This window comes from Notolepis coatsorum (genome assembly GCF_963971535.1).
Source record: "Notolepis coatsorum genome assembly, chromosome: 1".
Taxonomy (NCBI): domain Eukaryota; kingdom Metazoa; phylum Chordata; class Actinopteri; order Aulopiformes; family Paralepididae; genus Notolepis; species Notolepis coatsorum.
In genome coordinates this window covers 276266715-276291035 of record NC_140165.1, presented here as the reverse complement: position 1 = coordinate 276291035, position 24321 = coordinate 276266715, and the positions used below count along the sequence as shown (strand labels likewise).

Genomic DNA, 24321 nt, shown 5'->3' with positions numbered 1-24321 from the left:
TTAATTCGGCATGATTATCCAAAATGGCTGTCCGCTTCCATAGATTCAGAGGCTCTAGTCAAAACAAAGGACTTCCCTGGCCTCTTCGACCCCTTTCTCGTTGCGATCAGCCCCTGCATGGGATAGCGTTGGCTCCAGAATTTCATTGGCTACAAAGGTGGTCAATCATTTTCACCATCAGCAGTGACTGGTCCGCTCAGGACCTGACCAAACCGGACGTGGTCACTTGTCCAAATGGCTTGTCAAATGACGCTTGTCGAATGTTTCGTCTTGTAACACTAGACTAGAAGCATGCAATAGGTTGAGTTGGGTGATGATCGAAAGGCGGCAAATTCAACTTTCCAACAATGTATTGGTTGATGACAAAAGTAAACAGTTAATCTACTTGAAAGGCACATTGTCCACATGGGGGTTTAAATTGACCGCTTCCATGATTGTTCTGGTTGTAGAGAACGTCAGTGAAGCCACACCTTTTATTGTAATTGTTGGGAGTAAAGACAGGTACTGTACGGTTTAGACAGGTACTGTATGTTCCTTTAAAGTGTTTTATGTTCCAGTGATGTATTACCAGTACTAATACGTTTTCCTCTTCAGGGTGGAGGAAGTGAATTGGAAAAAGTGGCGGTCAAATCTGGGAATAGTGAATGAAGAAGATCCGGGGGATCGTGACATCATCAAACCATACCGCAATGAGAGTGAGACAGTTAAATTCTATATAAATGAAACAAACAATTAAATTGCTAATGATATAGCTGATTCAGTCTTAGTCGTTTCTGTAGACTTGATATGAGAACCTTTCACAAGCTAAATATTTAATTGTTTCAAATGTCAGTGAAAGCTATTTGAGTTATCGCGGTAACAAAATCAAGACAAAAGGTTTTTGAGATACACTGATTGTCAAATTGAGTGAATGAGTGAGTGCTTGGCATCTAAAAAGCAACACTAAACCGGACAAACTGTCAGCTCCATGCTGCCTTCTGCCTATCAGCACTCATAGTATGCCTCTTGACCAATCAGATTGCACAGTCAGAACTAACTGTTATTAATCTATTTGCAGGGATTCGGTGGAATATGAATCCTCTCTCGTGGAGGATTGGCAACAGACGGCATCACCCGGAGCACAGCAGCATTATCTGAGGTCATCAGAATATAATATAATATCACCCTGATATTGTATGAAGGCTGGGTGATGTTTTGGGATTCATATATTCTGGGAGCAAGATATAGTGGCTAATTTCCTGTCAAATGTTGTGTTGATGAGCCTTAAAGGAGAATGCCACTCATTTTAAGAATCAACCATTTTGCTTGTGCCTCAGGACAATTCAGTCAGTATTTGTGAACATGCACCACTCTCTCCTAAAGCTAGAACCCTCCAATCTGTGATGTCAGCAGGGGTGTAAAAAGTACCCAGAAATTATACTTAAGTGAAAGTATCGGTACCGTCTCAAAATCTCAAGAAAAAGTGAGAGTATCTGGCTAAAAACACACTTGAGTAAAAGTAAAAAAAAATCTACTTTTAAATGTACTTAAGTACCAACTAAAAAGTAAAAGTAAAAACTTTTTTTAAATTCCGGGGCAATGAAATGTTCCATTACGTCCTCTTCATCACTCGTACTATCGTTTGTGGCCATCTTCTGTAGTTTGTCACTCTGACTGTCTATTCTTCTGATAGCAGGTGTTTAATCAAATATCCCTTCTTTCTCTTGCACAAGGACCAATCAGCATGGGTATGGGCGGGTTCAACAATTTGGGGGAATAAACAGGGATCGATCATAAACTATAACTTTAGGACAAAACACACAGATATAAATCACACTGAATACCATGATCCCCCAGAAATATCATCTCATTACCTCTTAGTTTTAGGTCACTTGGAATGAGAGCTTATTACATAAGCGTAATATTAAATGTCCAGGTAGGGAAATGACTAAATATCCTGCAGTTGAATGGGGAAATAGGCCTGAAAACAGATCAAACCTAACTTTCTACAATGGTGTGAACACTCAATGGTGGCCAGTGTTAGAAAGTAATTGCTTGATTTAACATGATGCACTAACTAAACCAACTTTTCAAACAATGTAAGTGTTCTGCCAACAGTTATACAATACAATGGTGGTCAATAGGAACAGTGTCTATGTTTTCCCCAAAAGTAGGCACGGCCGCGAAAACCCCCAAAGTACCCGGATGTGCCACCGGTCTGATGTATTGCTTATTTTCCACTTTCCCTGTGTCTTACTTCTCACATGTTGACACCACCACTGTAAAATAACACCCATTTGGGTATAAAACCTCAAACCTTGTGGCTTTTAATCAAATCAGTCTCCCATTTATGTGTCTATGAAGCAACTCCAGATGTTTTAACTGACATCACACGTTTGACTTTTAGTTCTCTCTGGGTTTCTTTGCCTGGCAGTACCAGCACTCTGACTCATTCATTATTAATCTAACTTATTTATTCAATCCTGTTCCTCTCAGGACTACACTTGTTGTTGATGATGATGTTGTTGTTGTTGTTTTTCTATGTGATTGTTGGGACATGATGGATGGGCACCTGCACGATAATTATGTACTATATGTGTAAAGTTAATAAACAGTAAGATAATTATGTTTGGTTATATTTGATAAAAGCTAAGGTAAATACTTAAGTTGTATATGATGAACTTGGAGGTAATTATCTATGTGTATATGATAAACATCAAATTAACTATTTAAGAAAGGGGGTATGACCAGTGTACTTCTTCCTACTCCTTTTCAAACACGTCATATTTATTTATTTGGTTTATGGAGAATTTGCTTTATGTTTTCTTTTCATTTTATTGGTTATTATTTTTTTTTAAGATTTCTTTTTAGCGTTTTTCCAGCTTTTTTATGGTCAGACATGACCGACAGAGGAGGAGAGGGTGAACGGGAGAAGAGGTGGGGAAGACATGCAACAAATTATCCCCCGGGAGCGGGAGGCGAACCCGGGACGGCCGTGTGGGTGTGCGAGGCACTATGCACTGCGCCACGAGGGCGCCCATTTGGTTATTATTTTAGTGTTTTCTTTGAATTATTTGTTACTTGTTTGAAATTAAATCTATTCAATTAAGAATGGATTTTTGATAACTGTTTTTTATTGAGTCATCAATCTCAGGTAATAATGTTTACTAAAATAGCTATATTGTGTTTTTGGAAAGAAAGCTTTCATTATACAAAGTGTTATATTGTGTGTAATCTACTGTATTGTATCATCTTGCACTGTGTATTTGTTATGTATGTAAGGTCATACTGTCCTTGTACTGTAGTGTGGTAAGTTTATGAACTAATACCACCACAAGATCCATGGACATTTATTGTACTTGATTATGCCAGAATTTCCCTACTTTTCAAATGAAATTACTAATCTTCTAAGGGTTAATATTTAAAATTGTTATTAGCTAATGTCAGCAAACATATAGTGTCCGGCTTCCTCAGTGCTACAGACCTCTCATTAGGGATTCAGGACTACACCCCACAATGGCAGCAAAGATGACTTAAAGGAACACAACATTATTAAAAGTCCACCATCTTCTCCAGTCAGAAAATAATATAGATACCAATTTCCTCTCTGTGCGTTCAGTAGAAAGCTATCTGGCTGCAGGCTAACCTAGCTTAGCACAAATTAATGGAAGCCGATACAGATCAGCTAGCCTAGTTGTTGGCCAAGAACACCTCGCCCCGGAGAGGAAATTGGTATCCATATTCTTGTCTGACTCTGGAGAAGATGTTAAGCATTTCCCATAATGTTGGCGTGTTCCTTTAAGGCATACAAAGTGACCTCTGCCACAACATCCAGACTCATAATCAAGAGTGTCCATCCGACAGAATCGGGTCAGACCTGTTTGACGTCAGTAAGTGCAGACATGTGTGTGATAAATGATAGATGTGTGTCATAGATAAGGTTTTAACCAATTACAGCCACACCTTAGACCGCATCTAGGTAAAGATGGTGATTCTGTTACATAGCATAGCAGACGCTAGGTGTGACACTCTGAGCAGAGACCTGATTGCTGTGACTTAAGATTTGATGTGACTGCTGTCTACCGGTGTTCATGAACAATCTGAATAAATCTGCAGAAAGAGAGAAGTTGTTGCATGATTAATATGTATATTGATTGATTGAGGGTGCTAGTTGGACAATGTCCATAACAGTTAGTAACTATGATAATAACTATAATAATAATCATCAGCATTATCTGATCTTAAATCCATGCTCCAGCCCCATGGGGGCTTGGTAATTCCCAACTGCATTCACTTACTTCTGTGTCCCCCATATAAAAAGGCATAATATGGCTTGGTAGTAGGGATGGGCGACTAATCAAGTTTCAATTTCAATTTCAATTAAATTACTGTTAGCTGAGATAGCAACAGTGTTCAGTGGTATTCAAATCCGATTCAATTACAATCAAACACACATTCACAGCAGTGCAGTCACCCGGAAAAAACGCTATTACATTACAGGTTCAATCATTTATTAGGTTACTGGATTTTTTTATTACATTATGGGCTTTATTTAAAAGAAAAATAATAACTTTTTAATTATGGACAATGTTTTGAGTCTACCCTAATCACATTGATATAGGTGCAATGTGAACTGTCATAGCAACATTGTTCCCTATGACATCAAGACTTATGGACCAGGTTCATTGTATTAGGTTGGAAGTGTGCAGCTACATTTCACTGTATTTTATGATTGCTTTGATTCAGTTTTCACAAGATTTGCAATTGCAAAACTTGTAAAACAAAAAGCCTATATGCTGTATGTAAAATGTCTACCTTAAAGATGCAAACTGCTAGTTTAGCTAAGTGGAAACAAACAATCCAAAGCTGGGGAGCCTAAATGCTGTTTTGGAAGTTAGTAATAGTGACAATAATATTAAAAGTACAATTTACCATAATAATACCATTATTATCAATGGCCTAACACCATCAGCAACAAAGACCTGTGGTAACGAACACAACAACAGCCAGCAGAGAAAGAGATTCTCCAACGGTGTTGGAGATGGATTGGCCATACACTCCGTAAACCATGCCTGAGCACTACTATTATACCTGTACACAAACAGCTGCGTCTCTCTGCACCTCTTGGTCAAGCTCCTGAAGTTTGCGGACGATACCACCCTGGTGGGTCTCATATCCAGGGGGGATGAGTCTGCTTACAGGAGGGAGAATCGAGAAGCTGCAGAGCTGGTGCAGCTGCAACAACTTGGACCTTAACGCCCAGAAAACAGTGGAGATGGTGGTGGACTTCAGGCGGAAGGCAGCCCCCCCGCCCCCGCCCAGACCCGATCATTCTGGGAGGCACCCCGGTGGCCTCTGTGGAGTCCTGCCACTTCCTCAGCATGACACTCTCCCGGGACCTGAATAACATCACTCTCAATAAAAAGGCCCAGAAGAGAATGTTCTTTCTACGTCAACTGAGGAAGCTCAGGCTGCCGAGGACCATGATGGTCCAGTTTTACCCCGCCATCATCCAGTCCATCCTCACCCTCTCCATCAACACCTGGTTCCCTGCAGCCACGGTCAGGGACAAGGCCAAGCTGCAGCGGGTGATATGCTCGGCGGAGGGTGATCGGCTGCTCCCTTCCCTCCCTCGTGTCCCTACACTCCACCAGGGCCTTGAGGAGGGCGAGATCATGGCAGACCCCGCCCAGTCGCCCACCCCCGTCATAACCTCTTCACCATGCTCCCCCACGGCAGGCGGCTACGGCTGCCCAACTTTATTTGAACAGGGACAGCACACATTAATGAACATAAATGTAAATGTGTGAGACAGTGTTAACCAAAGCAGATTTTCAACTGTTGTCCCTGGGCCTGGTGTTAAAAAGCAGCTAAAAAAGAAAACATAACATATGGCATACAGGTAATTAACACATTTGACGCCAGACCCAACATAAGTCGGGATAACTCGCCGAACGTTGGGCGCCAAACCCGAGAAAAGTCGGGGTTTCATCATTATTTCTTTTATTCGATATTTCCCTTCATAATTCATCCATCCAGCCTGATGTTATCATTGGGAATGGGTCTGAGATCGCAAACGTCCAATACGCCGCCTAACACCTTGCGGCCGCTATTGCACTCCATTTGAAACGATGTGGCTTGGTGTCTGGGCCGAGCTGCACTGTGCGGGCGGGGTCTAACTACTCGGGCAGGGCAAGCGGTTATAACGGATGCATCGACGAGGGTCACCCCCGCCCCCCCCCGCCCATGTTCAATATTGGATTACGTTAGAAACACGATCGCGATCAGTACTTGGAATGGCGATCAGATAATTGGAATATTCTTTTTGCAGTACATCATAGACAAGGTCAGGGCTATATGTTATCAATCTTGCGTTGATCCGATAATTCCTTTCCCGCGATCGGAGCGTGTGTCTGTAATGTACTGTGTAGCGTATTCCGTTGGTAACGATCGAAGCATAGAAACCCCCCCTCCCACACCCTTTCATGCATGCATGATGAAACATAATACCAATAATCTAGCGTTGATTTCAGATTGATTATTGATCCAGGCAAGGAATTTGCACGATTTATAGTGAAATGCAGTAAAACGCTGTTTGGCAGCATTTCCTGGGATTACACAGAATTACTCTAAAACTATACTCATATTCAGCACGGTATAAAACGGAAATGTATGGATGAAAAAATTATCTGTTTTTTGCATCTTGACCGGAAGAAACTCAATGACAATCGACTATATTATTAGATCCATAGCTATAATATTTAATATAGTTTTAGCACTGCAAACACATTACAGCGCTGGCGCACACGGCCATACGCCCACAGCGACCCTGTTAAGAACAGGTTAAAAACACATCATGCAAAATATTTACATCAGACATGTACAGACAATGTACAAACAAACAATAATTCTACATATTAGGTACAGGCAAGCATATGGGGTTCGAGTTCTCCAGGGCTGTTATGTTCACATCACATGTGTAATTATTTCTTAACCTCTTAACATGCAAGGTTTCTTAACCATGTTTTGAAAGTGTGTTTGAATGATCTGTGTTTCTATATTGCGGATGTAACTTGAAATGGAGTTCCAGGTCTTGGCAGCTCTCAGACTTTTTTTTTTATCCACTTTTTCTCCCATCCCAATTCCACTGTGCCAATTCTCCCCTCCCCTGTCTTGAACATTGCTTGCATATGCCCCCCACTGGCCGGTTGTAGGGAGGATAGAAGCCTTGCATCACGTGTCCCCTCCGATACACGAGGAGGCAGCCTGTCACATCTTTTCACCTGCCAGCGCGGACTCTCATTGGCGAGGTGTAACATGTGGGAGGCTCACACTACCCCCGCCATTTCCTGTCTCTGCTGTGCAGGCGTCCCCAACCGACCTGTAGGAGTCGCTGTCCACAACGTCCAGATTACCACCCATCGACTTCCACCCGCTAACTCTGCCAATTGAGTTAGTATGACGGCTGGCCCAAGCTGGAGGCAACGCAGACAGCCGGAGTCGAACCCGGTGTCTCTTGCGTTGGTGACGAGCGCAATGTCCGCTGCGCCACCCAGCCGCCTCTCTCACAAAGACTTTTGTACTTGAACTTTGTGCTGCACTGTATACATGTCCCCAACCACTGCACTTTGTCTTATCGTTGTCTCACTGTTCTGTCCTGTTTTGCACTTTATTACTATTTATTATTGTTATTCTTATTTGTGAAGAAAATCATGCACTGAAATGTCGAATGACATTCCATTTGTATATACAATATGGTGAATAAAGAAATCTGAATCACAAGACAATCTCTCCGGTGGAACCCCCAAGGGAAAAGAATGAGAGGCCGACCCACGACACACCTGGCACAGAGACTTGGAAGATGATGCCAAGATGGGACACAAGCTTCCAATAATGGTGACTGTACTGTTCCCATGTGCAAGAGTTCGTTTGGACAGTATGCCTTCTGTTAACGGGGCAAACTTATGGAACTCTACTGGAGTCCAATGCCAACGTCTTCAACAGAGGACTCAATGTATGGCTGAAATCAAAGCAACAGTGCTCACATATGTAGACTAGACGCAGACTGGTTTTGATCATGGACTCTTGCTCTGATAACTGATTTTAATTCTGTATTTTACTGTTAATTTTATTATATCTTTTAAAAAAAGCCTCAATGGACTAGTGTTGCAAACTAGCACATGCTTTAAAACACACAAAACAACGCATCTGGTCTGTCCACTGTAGCTGTGGTGTCCATTTTAAATAAACGTTTTCATTCATCATTCACCTAGGGCCAGCTGGAGAGGTTGGCTAAGGACCGGGATGCTTGGAGAACCCTTGTTGACGGCCTATGCCCCAAACAGGGTAAAAGGCTTAAGTAAGTATTATCAATCATTCTAAATGTACCCATCTATACTTCCATGGTCCAATCAGATAACCAACAGGCTATAGGCTGCTATAAGATGAATACGATGGGTGTTCAGGTTGGTTCTTTCTGGTTCAGATTTCACAAATTCAAGGGTTCTCTTTGATCTATCGCTTTAGGAGAAAGTGCTACACTTACAAATACTGTCCTCGGACACAGGAATGACATACGTGCTCTTAAAGTGGCATTCGCCTTCAATGGTTGTAGTAATTTTTTCTTGTACTGTGTATATGCAGCGATATGCACTGCACAATGAATTTAAGTTGAACCTTTATTAATCAGCTTGGGGAAATTTGTCCTCTGCATTTGACCGTTCATAACTATTCAGGAACAGTGGGCCACACAGTGCAGCACCCGGGGACCAACAACTCCAGTTGTAATGCAGGATATACCTAGCATGCATGTCTTCTGGTGTAGGAGGAAAGCCATGCAAACTACACAGAAAGGCCCCCTTCTGGGTTTGAACACAGAGAACCTTCTTGTTGTGAGAACAGTTCTAACCACTGCACCACCGTGTACCAGTACAAAAAAGATAAAAGATAATCAGACCGACACAAATACAGCAACTTGACACATTTTGCATTTGCAAACTTTATTTTGGTTAGGGGGGAATGTTTTGTGCAAGACATGTGGTTCCTGAAGGATAGGCAAACTGGAATATCACGTTTCTACAGAGAAAAGCGAGCTCCCCAACCGCTGCCACAGCGCACGACACCATGAATATTTGTACACCAAAGACACGCCTCATCATAGAGATTAAAAATAAATCTAGAGAAAGTTCTACTATAATCAGTGTGAGGTGGATATTACAATGCATATCGCCACCTACTGGGGGGGGTCAAAGAGAATTTATTTTTATTCCTCACTCTCACCACCGAGTGGTAGTAATGTACCTACATTGGTTCTCAGTAGTGTTCTGGGTGGAGCCACATAATTATGTGTGTGTGTGTGTGTGTGTGGGGGGGGGGGGGGTAATTTAAGAAAGCAGATGGGATCAGATTATTTAAAAAAAAAAAAAAAAAAAAACTTGCTCTAGATTTTTTTTACACATCCTCACAACTTAAAATTCACAAGCTTTCACTTAAAAAACTGTCAGCAGCAGCCCTCGCATCAAAAACTTGTCATGGATTTCTTCTTACAAGATGTTGATGCACGTTCCCAAGGCTTTGGTGCCGGGGCAGAGAGGGGGGCGGTACGAGAGGAGTGGGATGGAGAGAGAGGAGGTGGACGGTCAGTGAGCCGGCAGCAACAGTGTCTAGGAATCGTGGCACACTTCAGGACTTCCATGACACAGCATCAGTAGTTACAGTAGTAGCTTGTAGGGCCGTCCCGATTGCCAGGTTTTGGGCTTCGAAGCTTCAGTAGCGATTAACAGCAGATAATCAAAGCTCCATTCTTCCCACATGCAATGTTTCAACGCTGCATGTCGTAGATATTGTGAAAACACTTATAGACGTCCTCGTCTGAGAACTGCTTTTTAAAAAAAAATTGGATTATTATATCTATAAACTATTTTGTATGCCGATGTAGGCAAAAAAATTCAAATTAATGAATGAAAACAAGAAAACAAAGCATTAGAATAGTGTTTTTGGCATCAATTACCATGGCAGCGATTGAAGCTTCGAAGTATTGGTGTCAGCCCTCGTAGCTTGGTCCCCCAACAAAGATTAATTTAGTGCACCTTTGAGAGTGTGCACACCTGTGTGCAAGTACCTAAGCCTGACACACTCACACATCCATTCAAACGTTTCTCTTTTCCCCATACTTGTGCCGCGTTCACGTAGTCCCTCTGGGATCCCAGAAGGGCCAAGCTGGCGAATTTCACGACAACCTACTAGCGTTCACGTGCCAAAGCCGGGAGAAGATCTGACCCGATAATAAAGTAAATAATTAGAAAAACACAAACTATGACTTTAAGCCACTATACTGTTTCCAACAAGTTGATATTGTTTTCCACTGCACTCATTTACCAAAAATAAGGTGATTCTTTCCACTTTTGATCACGCCGGGGGATAAAATTACATAACGTCGCACCTCGGCAATTCAATGTCGTTTATCCGACTTGGTAGGCCGCTCGCGCACTACTTCCGGGTCGGGAACCCGTCCATCCGAAAAACCCTGACGCCTCGTGAACGCGACATAAGCCCAGCGGAGGCACTTCTTATGAAACAAGACTGTGGAACCTGACTTTCTTGGGCTGTAACAGGGCAGTTCAAGACATTAGGACAGGTCCGTTGAGTCATATGTTTTAAGTTTGTTCACTGCACTGAATATTGGTCTAATCCCGCTGCAAATACACTCGCATTTCAAACAGGTTGACGGCCACCCCCATAAATAGGAACTTTCCAACTATTCCACGGCTACAGCCCATACATCACTATACACACACAGAATTATACAAGTGTGTGTTTAGATTAAATTCAATAGCAGCTTTGAGGGGCAGGCACATCAGAAATGAGAGCCAAAAAATAAAATAAAGTCTACTGCCATCAAGTATGACACACAAATCCAGAAAAGCTACGGCTTGAATCTCAAACGTCTTTCCTTGAGAGACCATGCGTTCTCTCGCCCCTCCTCCCCTCTCTTGGACCTGCGACGTGTTCTGCAAAGCAGTCGGAAGAGGAGCAGCGGGCATTGCCTGAAAGACGCCAGACTAAACCGTCGGTAGCAAACCTCACAATTCACTTCACTTGATTTGAGTGCCGAGACAGTTCAGTTTTACGTTTGTGTTGTTGTCATCAAAATGCTTCACCTATGGCACCTAATGTGGAAAAGATCTATGGCTTCAGGATGCAGTGGTCCAGGAAATAAATTAACAAACTAGAATCAGGCTATTTATCAAGTATAACAACTCAAAGAAAACACAAGTCTGACGACCTTAACAATTATTTCTAAAGCCCAGTGCTACACACCTAGAAATCTCTGCTAAATACTATTCATAGTTTTACCCATTAAATATAACCTCCTTTAAAAGGTCATTACACAGAAGCAACATTGGAGGCGTGTAGATGACGATACTTTACACTTTTGCTCCTTAAAAATTATTTAAAAAAAAAGAACATCCAAATACGATTTGTCCCATCGGACAACTGCCATGAAGGCAAGGTTATTATCCACATCTCCACTGCCTTGAAACCTCAACCGTTCCACCGTTGGCTGTACGAGTAGACGTTCCAATTCAACAGCAACTTTAAAATGAAGACAATTTGCTAAAACTACTTTGTCATTTTTTTTCTTTTTCTTTCTTTAAAACACACCATACTTTCTTCCAAAGCTTGGCAAAGAAAAGTTAACATTTAAGGTGTAGGCTTAGTAGAGGGTAACTACTAGTGTTAACATTTAAGGTGTAGGCTTAGTAGAGGGTAACTAGTGTCAACATTTAAGGCTTTCCCCCCCAAAAGGCTAAACAGGGAGAAGGGAGGAACTGAATTCACAGTGGCCATTTTGCTCTTAAGTCATGCTCAGGTTGGGATTCATTTTTACCCAGGTGCAACACTTGTAACACAAATCATGTCTTGAAGTTTGCATCATAAACGTATAGATTGGTCAATTAATGAAAGAAGGGCGGTATTATTATGGTAAATTGTACTTTTAATTACAAAAGATATTGTCACTATTACTAACTTCCAAAACAGCATTTAGACTCCCCAGCTATGGATGGGTTGTTTCCACTTAGCTAAACTAGCAGGTTGTATCTTTAAAAAGGTAGGAACTTTACATACAGTATAGGCTTTTTGTGTTTTGCAATTGCAAATCTTGTGAAAACTGAATGAAAATCATAAAATACACTGAAATGTAGCTGCAGACTGCCAACCTAATACAATGAACCTGGTCCATAATTCTTGATGTCATAGGGAACAATGTTGCTATGACAGTTCACAGTGCACCTATATTAATGTGATTAGGGTAGACCGTAGACCCAAATCATAGTAATTGTACATTAAAAAAAATGCACACCAGGTGGAAAGGAATCCCAACCTGAGCAAGACAAGAGCAAAATGGCTGCTGTGCTACTATGGTCAATACATCTTCAACCAAAAGACTTGAGGAAAAGAATATAAATAAAGAATAGGGTTGTTGTGACACATGCTAGACACGTCTAGCAGAGATAACACCCGCATCCAACGGCTGGCCCTCACTCTTCCTTTTAGGTAGTAGAGATGCAACACAGGGTAAGGCTAGTGTTGCTAGTGGATGAAGAGCTCCGCCACAAGCCACAGAGACGGCTAAATATCCACGCAGTCAGTTCACTTGAGTTACAGTAGTAAGGGTGGTGAAAACCAGTGTTGTTGGGAGGAGAAATTAGGCATTTCCCTTCTTGCATTATCTGTTGTACTTGCCAGCTTGCAAGTGATCAATTCGGTTTTCACAGACACATGGAAAGTCATTTTTCAACGTTAAGGGGGAGGGGGGTATACGTTCCATTTCACATTAGTCAAAGACAAGTTCATGTTTTCAAAGAGAGGGTTCTGCTCATTTTGCCCGACGTTAAGCCTATCATTTCAACTCTCTGGTGTTCCCCACTTAAAAAAGTCCCCTCTGGAGTAATTCAAGTAGTAACAATCTAAGTAACGAGACAGGTATTGCAAGCTACTTACTTCAAAAAGCACTTTGACATAATGTATTAAATACACTTCGGCCAGTCAATGAGGAGGGAGATGAGGGGAATAAATTGTATTAAAGTTATAAATGTCCAACTTGGAACTGGGAGGACAAGTGCCACCCTTCCCATTAATGCTGGCTTTTTAAAGGTTTCTTTAAAACCAAAGTTCTACTCACAAGCGACAAGAGTGTGTTGTATGACCACCTGAGCAATACAGACGCCATCTTGAATTCCTGTTATTGCTACCATTGAACAAGCAGTGGCTCTTGACTGAGGCCATTAAGCAGAGGCTCTTGACTGAGGCCATTAAGCAGAGGCTTTGACTGAGGCCATTAAGCAGTGGCTCTTGACTGAGGCCATTAAGCAGAGGCTCTTAACTGAAGCAATTAAGCAGTGGCTCTTGACGGAGGCCATTCAGCAGAGGCTCTTGACTGAGGCCATTAAGGAGTGGCTCTTGACTGAGGCCATTAAGCAGTGGCTCTTGACTGAGGCCATTAACACATTAACTGCCACGCTTCTATCCATCAATGTAGGCTCACTGCCACCAGTCTAAGCCTATGGAGATGTTCACCTTCTTTGCAGGGCTATAACTTTTTAAAAATTGTATTGTTAAATTGACATTACTATGGCCCAATCAACATCGATTATCTATCGTTCAGGATGTAGGAACGTTATACTTTTTCATTGATAGATTCTTCCAAAAAATACCTTCTAGAATATAAGCATATATAGATTATCAACTGCCGTTTATTTGCCGATACACGCTATATTAAAAAATTAAACTGTACATGATCGTATACGTTATGATTCATCATGCGCGGATGAAAGGGGGGGGGTTTGTTTATAATCCCTGTGATCGTCAGTAAATGCTTTATGTAGTATGGGTGATATATTGATCTGATCGGTTTGCAGTGAAAAGAATAAACAAATCAAGCTGAAAGTAACGTTAATGTCCTCTTACCGTTCGCCGATGACTGGAGGAAAAAAATCCCACTTATTTGACATCGATCGACTAGATCCATTTCCGGTTTGTATGGCGCAATAAACACCCAAATCATATTGATTATTGAGTTATGGCAGCGATCCATATGCACGCCAGTGTGTGTCTGTAGTCCCGCAACGATATGCGACTGCCGGACGGATTTCCCAGATGCACCGAGATCACCAGATCCACTTCCGGTTGTAACTCGCCCGATCATCCACCAGGCGGCGGTATTGAGGCGTTACACTGTTGTGCAGGCTCCCACTGTATCACCAGAGGCTGGGTGGCGGAATTATGAATGCCATGGCGAAAAAATTAAATATGATCTCAATAACGTCGTACAGCGTGGTCTGGCAGAATTAGCATGGCCAGCAAACACGTCGTAAGCCGTTTTTGGCAGTCAATGTGTTAAGGAGAGGCTCTTGACTGAAGCCATTAAGCAGAGGCTCTTGACTGAAGCCATTAAGCAGAGGCTCTTGACTGAAGCCATTAAGTAGAGACTCTTGACTGAGGCCATTAAGTAGAGACTCTTGACTGAGGCTGTTAAGCAGTGGCTCTTGATTGAAGCCATTAAGCAGAGGCTCTTGACTGAAGCCATTAAGCAGAGGCTCTTGACTGAAGCCATTAAGCAGTGGCTCTTGACTGAAGCCATTAAGCAGAGGCTCTTGACTGAAGCCATTAAGCAGTGGATCTTGACTGAGGCTGTTAAAACAGTGCACAACTCGACTAGGGAGAGGGAGCATCCAGGATGTAATGATCCGATAACCTGATAATCAACAGTCCTATTAGATGCATAAATATGTAACAATCTGATTGAGCTTGATCATGAAATAGGTTAAGGATACATAATAGCCCCATCTCACTCTCTGTTGCTATATAAACAATAACCTCTCAGTCCTGTGTAGGCAATATGGATTTTGCTAATTTTAGCTATTGCAACAGCTGTTTGGTAGATTTAAAAAGACAACAAATGCTTAGATATGATATTTATCAATTGATTCTATAAACACTACATTTTTTTAATCTGAATATTCGAATACAGCTGTTGTCATTTTCAATGAGAGTGAGTGGCTTTTAACAGACCTCTCAAGGCGGCAATTAACTTGGTGACTATTGCAATTGTAGTAGCCTAACCCTAAACGTAACCTCTGGGCAGCTGTAAGGCCACTAAATGTTGAAATAGTAGTCGTTGCATATCAACCTGTAAATGACAGAGAGTTGGGGGGAGGGGGGATAAAGACTTCAGAACAACAGCAGCACACCCATGCTATTAGTGACAACAGGAATATTCTTCAACAGTGGAAAAAACAACAACTTCGCAAACACGTCATGTGGAATACAAGGTTAAGACGTAACTTGAGACCTGAGGAACGCTTTCAGAAAACACCATAAACCCGACAAGGTGTAGAAATCCAGCTCTGAATCAATAAACTGTGCAGAACGTTAAATTGATCACTTGCAAGATCTTCGAGACAAAACGTACAGGTATTTAAACGAGGCGGGTAGGGAACACCGACTTTAAAAACAGAGAGGGGATGAGCTCAAACTTTATCGGTAACCTGGGTGATGAGCATGGACACCTCTACCATTGCCGGGCTCCTGGGCTTGGCCCATGGGGGGCCTGTGCATCTTCTCCTGCATGCCCAGGTTCTGCTCATGGTAGGCGGGAACCTGGAAGTCCCCTGCCAGGAAATCCACATTCTGCATCAGCTTGGCCGGTCCGATGGGCCCCGCTGCACCGGGTCTGTACTGTGCCCCTGGGATGCACTCCATGGAGGCCCCTGCCTGCCCTCCTTGAAAGGTTATGGGAAGGTCCTGAGGGCCAGAGCCATTGTTATTAGCTGTAGCTGGGATGCTGGCCCACGGTGGCTGCATGTAGTGGCCATTGGTGTAAGGCATGGAGACTGCCGGGGCATTGATGGGGGACACGGATGGTGGTTTCTCTGCTGGGTGTTTTAGAGGGAATGCCTGAGCAGCATTGGGGAGCTTGTGGGGGTAGCTGAGGTTCCGGGAAGCGAACCCAGAGGCAGAAGGTGCCTCCCGCCGTGGGTTCTTGCAAGGGTGGGCTCCTTCAGGGGGCTGCTGCATGTGGGCCAGTTGGTGTTGGTTCCAGGAGCGCTGCTGCTGAAGCTGCTGTAACTGCAGTTGCTGCTGCTGCTGTTGTTGTAACTGATGATGCTGTTGCAATTGCTGCTGTTGCTGTAATTGTTGATGTTGCTGCTGCTGCTGTAGCTGTTGTTTCTGCTTATGTAACTGCTGCTGGATCTGCTGCAGGTGCTGCTGTTCACGGTCTGTGTGAAAGGCAGGCATACTGTTCCCGGCAGCCATGTTAGGCTGCGGTTGGAGAGCAGCAGCAGGGGTCCGAGAAGAGAGTTTGTCTGGGGTACCCCCCAGTAGGCAGGAGGACCCAGAGCCGGGGGGCGGGTTGTGCATGGACACCCTGGAGCTGGCATTGATAAGCAGGTTGCGGCTGATGGTGCCCGGGTTGGCAATCTGGCCTTCGCACACTGAGGTGGCACCCATGCCGGCCCGTGCCTGGCAGAACTGGTTTATCTGGTTTACAATACTGCTCAGGTCACTGGGCCGATTCTGGTGCAGGCTAGACGCCATGGACAGAGGGATGGTGGAGGTAGATACGGTAACGTTTGGCGGGGCGTCTGCATCTGGCAACTTCCGGGGCCCGTAGGCACCAGGCAGGGGCTGTTGCTGGGCGTCGGCATCTGGCAACTTCCGGGGCCCGTAGGCACCAGGCAGGGGCTGTTGCTGGAGGCCGTTGGGGGTGGCAGGAGGCCCTGCACCAGCAGCCTGGGTAAGGGGCTGGGACCCGGGCGGGCCCTGGGAATGCTGCAGGCTTGAAAGCTGTGCTCCGTCAGACATGTGCTGCAGATCCTGAGTCACTGCTTGCTGTTGCAGTAAAGCTTGCTGATGAGGAGTCGCCTGGTGCTGCAGCGTCTGCAAATGAGGAAGGTGTTGCTGCTGCTGCCGAACCACTTGTGGGCCTGGCTGACCCTGCTGCTGCTGTAGAGACTGCTGCCTCTGGATGCCTGGTGGATGAGCCAAGCTTTGCTGTTGCTGTAAAGTCTGCAGCTGGGACAGGCTCTGTTGCCGTTGTAAAGCTTGTGAATGAGCCATGTTTCTCTGCTGTAAAGATTGCGGATGAGACATGGTTTGGCCCTGCTGTAAAGTCACTGGACGAGCCAGGCTCTGAGGGTGAGCCATGCCCTGCTTCTGAGCAGCCGAGGCCTGGGGCTGAGCTGCAGGCTGAGACAGGCCCTGCGGGTTAGGAGCAGGCTGAGAAAGGTTTAAAGTGCTCTGAGTGGCGTACGGCCCGCCGTGGGGGTTCATGGCGGCCTTGTGGAGCAGCCGAGCTCGGCTACCGTCCGACTCTTTGACGATGCCTTTGTCGGGCGCACGGAGGACAGCCAGCAGGCCCGCTCTGGCGCTGACCTGAGTGGGATAAGGACTGTGGCGCTGGCTGGATGAGGAGGTGTCGAGCCCGTTGACTGTGCGGCGAATGTGCTTCCTTTGTGGTACTTTGACACTGTTGGGGAAGATCTGGATGGTCAGGGGGCTGTTGGCCACTTTATTAGCATAGGCATCCAATTCTGCTGGGGTTGGATAGTTGGCAGATCTCATCTTCTGTGGAGTTTCCCCTGGAATGTGCAGACAGAGCCAGACAACAAGGAATGTTGAGCAAAGTGCACAGAGTATTCAGGAAATGACTCAATTCAATGGAACTGTGACCACAAGTTGGTGACAGGAAGCACTTACATTTCTGAAGTCCAGTGTTCATCTGCGTGCGGTAGAGAAGTGGGGCAGGAAGGTCACCTGATGCTGGCAGACAGGCCAGCATGTCACTGTTCCACTAATGAAGCATGGGACACCCTCTCTCACCATGCTGGACACGGACACACAAACACAAGTCAGCAAATCACAGACACTTAACGGTGACCTTTTGCAAATGGCAGCTGGTAATAAGCTGACATCTTGGTTTGGTACAAGCCTTGTGCGTAGACACTAGTGTTGTCACGATACTGGAATTTCGACTTCGATACGATACCTTGAAAAGTATCGATACTTTCGATACTTTCAATACCAAAAAAAAAAATTATAATAATTTCTTTTTTTATTATAATATATATATATATTTTTTTTTACAAATTTTGCTTTTGTTGCTGGTTGATTCTCCTCAGCTTCTCTCTGGTACTATACGAGAAGATAAATACACTTTTAAAACCCTTTGTTTATCTTTAGATCAGAGAGAGAGAGAAAGTGGCTGCTGGAGATTTTAGGTCTACTGAGCGCACCTTTCTAGTTATGACTAGAGAGAGAGAGCGAGAGAGAGCGAGAGCGAGAGCGAGAGCGAGAGCGAGAGCGAGAGCGAGAGAGAGAGAGAGAGAGAGAGAGAGAGAGAGAGTTCTCCGGAGCTATGCTCGGAGCATTTATTAACGTTACATTTTCAACAACATTGCTGCTAATTGGACACTTAGCAGCAGGACTGTACGCTAAGCTTTTTCACTAGGGGCACACTTGCCCCTAAATTAGAAATTTAGGGGCAAAAAATATGTTTTAGGGGCAAATTTTTAAATAACAATTTTACCATTATAGTGCAAAAGAATATGTTCCTACTGCCTCATTACTGTGGTCCTTTTATTTAACATTTAAGTGCTTTTGTTGTCAGGTTTGTATCTTTTATAATGAACCAACTAGGGCTGGGCGATATGGCCTAAATATGATATCACGATATTTTCTGACCTTTCGGCGATACACATCACAATGTTTTTTGTTTTTTACCCCAAACAATTCATTATGAGGCTTACCAAGACAGTATGAGTTTGCAAGCTAACATTAAAGACAAAATAAAATACCCATGCATTTAGCATTTTTATATTATATATTAGATTTAGATTATTGGATTATTAGATTATATATTGCATATATTTAGCAATGAGATATTATATGATTTAGATATGAAATATGATGAATTGAAAATGGGGGACCCTGATGTAAACAAGACAAAAGTCTCTCTGGTCTGCATCCCCTTAACAATTGTATGTATTGAGCTGTACTGTACCCATTCTGCAATATGTTAATAAAGTTTTAAACCAATCAATCAATAAATAGCATTTTAGCATTTTTATGAAACTACTGTATATTTGTATGTCTCTAAATGTTTTGATGAATTGAAAATGGAGGACCCTTATGTAAAAAAGCCAAAAGTCTTTCTCTGGTCTTCATCCTCCTGTACTGTATTGTACCCATTATGCAATCTGTTAATAAAGTTCTCATTCATTCATTCTGACGGAAAACAATAATTTTGATTGACAGTAGAGTCTGCCAATTACGTCACAACGCTTGCACCCGCCCTGCTGTTCTTAGCACCAATCGGCAAGCGCATTAGTTTTTGACTTCCTGAATGCCCCGTGTGCTGACATCAACAAAGCTACTTACATTAGCTCCCCGCGGCCCACGAGTAGGAGACCAGTGCTCTGCAGGATGACTAAATGAGGCATAATGATTTTACCTCAACGAATGTTATAATAAAAGCCTTTCCATACATCCGTCTGATTGAAAACTTTATTAACAGACCGCGGAATGGGCATATCTCAGCACAGGCTGAGATATGAACGAGTAACGTGTGGACCAGATTGACGCGACACAAGGTTTACACAACAGCCCCACCCCTTGTTTTATTGTATTTGTACCTGTACTACCTGCTGTCAGCTGTTTATCTCTCTCTGTGAGCTTGATTAGCTCACGTTAGCTAGCGTTAGCTCCGTGGCTAACCCTGAACTAAATCAATGACATCATTTCGAGTAGTTTTCACTGCACATAGAAGCAGCCAAACAGCGGGAGAATTTCGGGAGCATACGGCCAAAACCCAGTTAGGAACCATCGATTCCCATCCCTACTACTAACTTTACTTTTCTTCATAGCTAAATCAGACAGTCAGCCAGTCTATCAGAGTGAGTGCTCAGTTGATTTCCCCCGCTGATCATACCTGAGTGCTCAGCGTCATCACACGCCTTGGATCATTTAGGAGTGAAATGCGAATGCAAGGCTTGAAATCCCTACTCGCAAGCCCGCCCCCAAATATTATTTACCAATCGCAACGGCCAATTAAAGGGGCAATTTGCGATGAGATCATCGCAGCGTACAGCCCTGTGTAGGATGGGCTCCGGCTCCGCTAGACCTAACGTTGGAAACGGGGTAGTTGTGTCGAGTTCATGCGTGTACTAGTGTAGTGGGCTCGGCTTGACGTTACTCCGTTTCCATGAAGTAATAGGTGGCCAGCTAGCTAGCATTAAGCTAACGGAGGAACGACAGCTAACGTTAGCTAATAATAGCGTTGTTTACAAACTGAAGACAGGGCTGCGCTGCCCGGCTGTGAGGGGGAGGAGGCTGCAGCAGCTTGTGTCTGTTGCTCTGAGCGAGGAGGCGGAAGGGCAAGGCTCTGGCAGCGCGTCTGTCTGTCAACAACTTGCGGGAGCAAGCCAGCTGGTACCGATACTGCAGAAAGTATCGGTACTTCGGGAAATGAGTATTGAAGCCGTTTTAAATATTCAGTATCGATACTTCGATATTTTTGACAACACTAGTAGACACACTGGGGATGGAGGAGAATGCCTGTCTGTACTCTCCTTTCCTTAAGACACAGCATGACAGAGATAGAGCATGATAGCAGGCCCAACAGCCGACATCTCAAATCTCACGTCTCAAGAGGAGACATTGCCAAACAGGGAAATATCTCTTTTAACACGTAGTTGGGTGGTTAATACTATGCTAAGGAAAATTAAGAAGTCAAAGCATTGGAAACCAATGGTTTTTAATTTGCAACACCGGCTTGATTTGGGTGAAAAACTAGCCCCTTTTGTGACTGTTGTATTCAAATGCTTTGAATACAACAGTCACTTGCTCCACCTTACTAGCCATGGGAACATTCACCCTGAAGCACTGGTTATTTACGAACGGTTCGTTCAAAATGTATCAGTGAAATTTCAAAAGGTACTCAGTTGCACAAGGGTTTCACACACAAAACCGGGGTGGTTTGAAAGCTTGGCGTTGCTAATAAACATTTTAAATAATTTTAATAAACGAGTAAAAATCACAGAGCAGCGTTGCATGAAAATGGATTAGTCTCTTCTTCCGCATTTTGACATGCTGGAGCGCTGTGATTGGCTTCTTCTCTTCTTCTGCTTTGTCACATGCCTGGTGTGCCCAGCAATCACAGCGCTCCGGCATGTCAAAATGCGGAAGAAGAGACTCATTTTCATGCAACACTGCTCTGTGATTTTTACTTGTTTATTAAAATTATTTAAAAAATTTATTAGCAACGCCAAGCTTTCAAACCACCCCGGTTTTGTGTGTGAAACCCTGTGAGTACCTGTGAAATTTCACTGTCTTTTTTTAACTAACCGTTCGTAAATAACCAGTGCTTCAGGGTGAATGTTCCCATGGCTAGTAAGGTGGAGCAAGTGACTGCTGTATTCAAAGCAAGGCGTGCATCAGCAGTCACAAAAGGGGCTATAGTGAAAAACAAGCCTCGGCTACAAAGCTGCATGACAGTTTTATTTAAGATAATTAAACTTACTGAATGATAACCGCTCTGTGAGTAAAACACCTATTTTGACAGTCGTACTTCTATCAACCCATGTAGTGTTATACGTTGGTTTGTTCAAAAGGAAGATTTTCTTCTGAAATTAGTCCTGATGTGTTAATTTAATTGTTAGATGGTAAAATACACTTGGAACCATTTGGAAAAGCACTCTGTATTCTTGCAGCGTAGCCTCCTCTATTAATCAATGGCAATGATAAAAAGTAAAAACCCAACATATTAGGAGTCACCAGCTGTATCAGGTAAAGAATTGGTCTGCATCTTCCTCCGTTTACAGAGTAGCCATGTTTATATTTTCAGTCCAGAGGTGATGCAATGTCAGATATGCAATGATGATAACAGTGTTAACTTATTACACAGACCCAACAATTCATGGCACAATTATTAAATGAGTTAACCTTGTTATCATTTGGCTTTTGCAACAGCTTCATAAAGGGATGAGGCCTTCATGGTCATCTTTGTAAATTAGCAGAAAATCGGTTGGAAAATCTCTGGGATTAAATCTTAAAACCATCAGTCTAGAGATATATCTCATATATTGAAGATAATACGCCATAGGTCCAGATTCCTTGCCCTAATATCCAGCTAGTTAACTCAGTCAGGATATTACAGTACATAGCATAGGAATCTGGGTTAACATAATGTCCAAATTTTGGAGCAGACCAATCAGTATCGTACCTCCATCAGACTGATTAGCCAATGCCCGGTGTGCATCTGTACAGCAACTGAAGTCAATAAAACAAATTGTATATCCCTCTCTCAAAACGTAAAGCATGAAAATAAAATCGCTCAAAAGGTAGCATTCCCCTCCCTGGTATCAAGTGTATCCATGGCCCTGTTAGCGAGGCAACCCCCCGTTCTAATGGAGAAGCTTGACATGTTGTATGTTCAATAGGATAAACAGTCAGGAACTGGCTTTTATAAGCACACCACTCATTTATCCGGTGTGGTGCAAAGTCAAACCGCAAAAGTTAAGACATACAAAAGAAAAAAGGTTCTCGCATAATATTGCAATGGTGACCGACACACTGGAGAGATCTTTCATATGACCCTGTCCTTAAGAATAATTTATCCTTGGCCAGAACCAACAATAACCTCATTTTGAACGTGACGTAGCACACAAAATATTTCCTGACTCCAGTTACGTTAGCTTAGTAGCCATTTGTTGTAGCAATTCAGCTTCGGAGGGGGTTGGGGAGTATTAGTCAAAGTAGTCACCTGGCAGATTTCTCATTAAAGTGTCCTCCTTGAACAAGCAAGCGTATAAATTGTTCCACATTGTCCGTGGAGCTTGTATATATTATACACACACACACCACTCTCTGGAAACAGCAATGGTGAAATATGGCTAACAAGTTTAGCATTAGCCAAATACCTCGAGTCAACCACCACAAAGCACTGAAGCAAAGATAGTAGATAAGAAAAGATGACGCATTTAAAGCAGCACCAGTGGGGTGGAATTGGAACAGTTCCGTACTCCTAGGTGGGCGGTACCGTTAAACGGGCGATATCCCCATTGGTTCACTATGAGATCGCTGGTTCTAGTCATAGATATCTATCTATGGTTCTAGTAAGCCGAGTAGGGTCGACCTATTGAGTAAGCCAGCGAATGCTTCGCCTAGTGTAGCCCACGTGACAAATTACAGGAAATGACTCGAGTTGCGCAGTCTCCTTTCTGAATAGTCTCTGATTGAACGCTTCTTTGTGCTTGCCAGGCCAGCTGGTTAGCTAACATTAGCTATTTAGCTAACGCGTTATCACAACCGGCTTCTCATTGTTACAAAGGACACAGGCTAACTGTAATGATAAGAATATACTTACTCCTCGAGAATTCAAGAATACGGAATTAGAGGAAGCTTCATTTTGTCGAGGTATAACATTGATATTTTCATTATATAGACAACATCTCCAGAACTGTCTCCGTGCTGCTGGCTACGGCAGCAACATCCGATACGCATGCGCGAAAGAGATACCGTTTAAAAGGACCACTGCTGTTTTTAGGTGACCCAGACTTAGCGCCTGTCTAATAAATCTCAAACGATAACTTTTCACTACTGGCCTCATATGTGTACAATGCAGTTCTTGTTTCTAATACTTAAAAACGTTTTTCATACTATTTATAAGATAAGATATTCCTTTATTGATCCCCTTGGTGAAATTCAGGCATCATAGCAGCATGGGGGAGGGGTAGGGTGACCAGGTGTCCCCCTTTTGGTTGTACTGTCCCACCATTTGACCAAATGTCCCGCGTCCCTCATATTGAGAGGATGTCCCTCTTTTCGAAGCCAAAAAAAAACATGCGTCTAAAAGCCCCTCCCTACAGACAGTAAACGTAGCAACCCGCCTCTTGTCCACACACATTGCTCTGATTGGTTATAGTACTTTAGCGCGCTGCTTGCCTGCTTGTGACGTGACTGAGTCGTGACGCTACCTCATATCGCAGATCTGATTGGTTATAGTAATTTAGCGCACTGCTCTGCTCGTGAGAGTTGAACTTGTGACGCTACCTCATATCGCAAATCTGATTGGTCAAAAAAAACACAACAACATTACAAGCGAACTAGTTCAAGATGGAAAGCAGTAAAAAGAAACGGACCTGCAGTTACAACCAAGACTGGCAAACGACACATGACTGGGTGAGGCAGATGGCAGGCAATCCGCAGCAGGCTTTCTGTGTTTTGTGTCATAGTTCGTTTTCAATTGCGCATGGAGGAGAATTCGACTTGAAGCGCCAC

At 43.4% G+C, this 24321-nt stretch overlaps 2 protein-coding genes across 4 annotated transcripts in view; one reads left to right on the top strand and one right to left on the bottom strand.

Annotated features, from left to right (window-relative positions):
• LOC311226946 (transient receptor potential cation channel subfamily V member 1-like) overlaps positions 1-4059 on the top strand; it is a 90966-nt gene extending 86907 nt beyond the window's left edge. For both annotated transcript variants that reach the window (XM_084312411.1, XM_084312412.1), the window contains 2 exons: positions 595-695; positions 1058-4059. In XM_084312411.1, coding sequence (XP_084168537.1) covers positions 595-695; positions 1058-1137 — 181 coding nt within the window. In that variant the 3' untranslated portion in view covers positions 1138-4059. The remainder of the gene's footprint in view (positions 1-594; positions 696-1057) is intronic.
• A 4939-nt stretch (positions 4060-8998) lies between these two features.
• fam222bb (family with sequence similarity 222 member Bb) lies at positions 8999-23518 on the bottom strand. 2 transcript variants are annotated; one of them, XM_084329989.1, is made up of 3 exons: positions 23408-23518; positions 17743-17869; positions 8999-17624 (listed from the first exon to the last, which is right to left on the bottom strand). In XM_084329989.1, the coding sequence occupies exons 2-3, from the start codon at positions 17822-17824 to the stop codon at positions 15520-15522; spliced, it is 2187 nt and encodes a 728-aa protein (XP_084186115.1). In that variant the 5' UTR covers positions 17825-17869; positions 23408-23518; the 3' UTR covers positions 8999-15519. The 2 variants fall into 2 exon arrangements, with proteins under 2 accessions (XP_084186115.1, XP_084186116.1); XM_084329990.1 differs by lacking the exon at positions 23408-23518 and adding an exon at positions 22805-22892.
• Positions 23519-24321: the final 803 nt, after the last annotated feature.

Bases quoted from the DNA above. Each gene is read 5' to 3' on its own strand.
- fam222bb (XM_084329989.1), bottom strand. From the start codon at position 17,824: ATGCTGGCCTGTCTGCCAGCATCAGGTGACCTTCCTGCCCCACTTCTC. The intron at 17,625-17,742 runs GTAAGTGCTTCC...TGCACATTCCAG, and splicing joins GAACACTGGACTTCAGAAAT to GGGAAACTCCACAGAAGATG.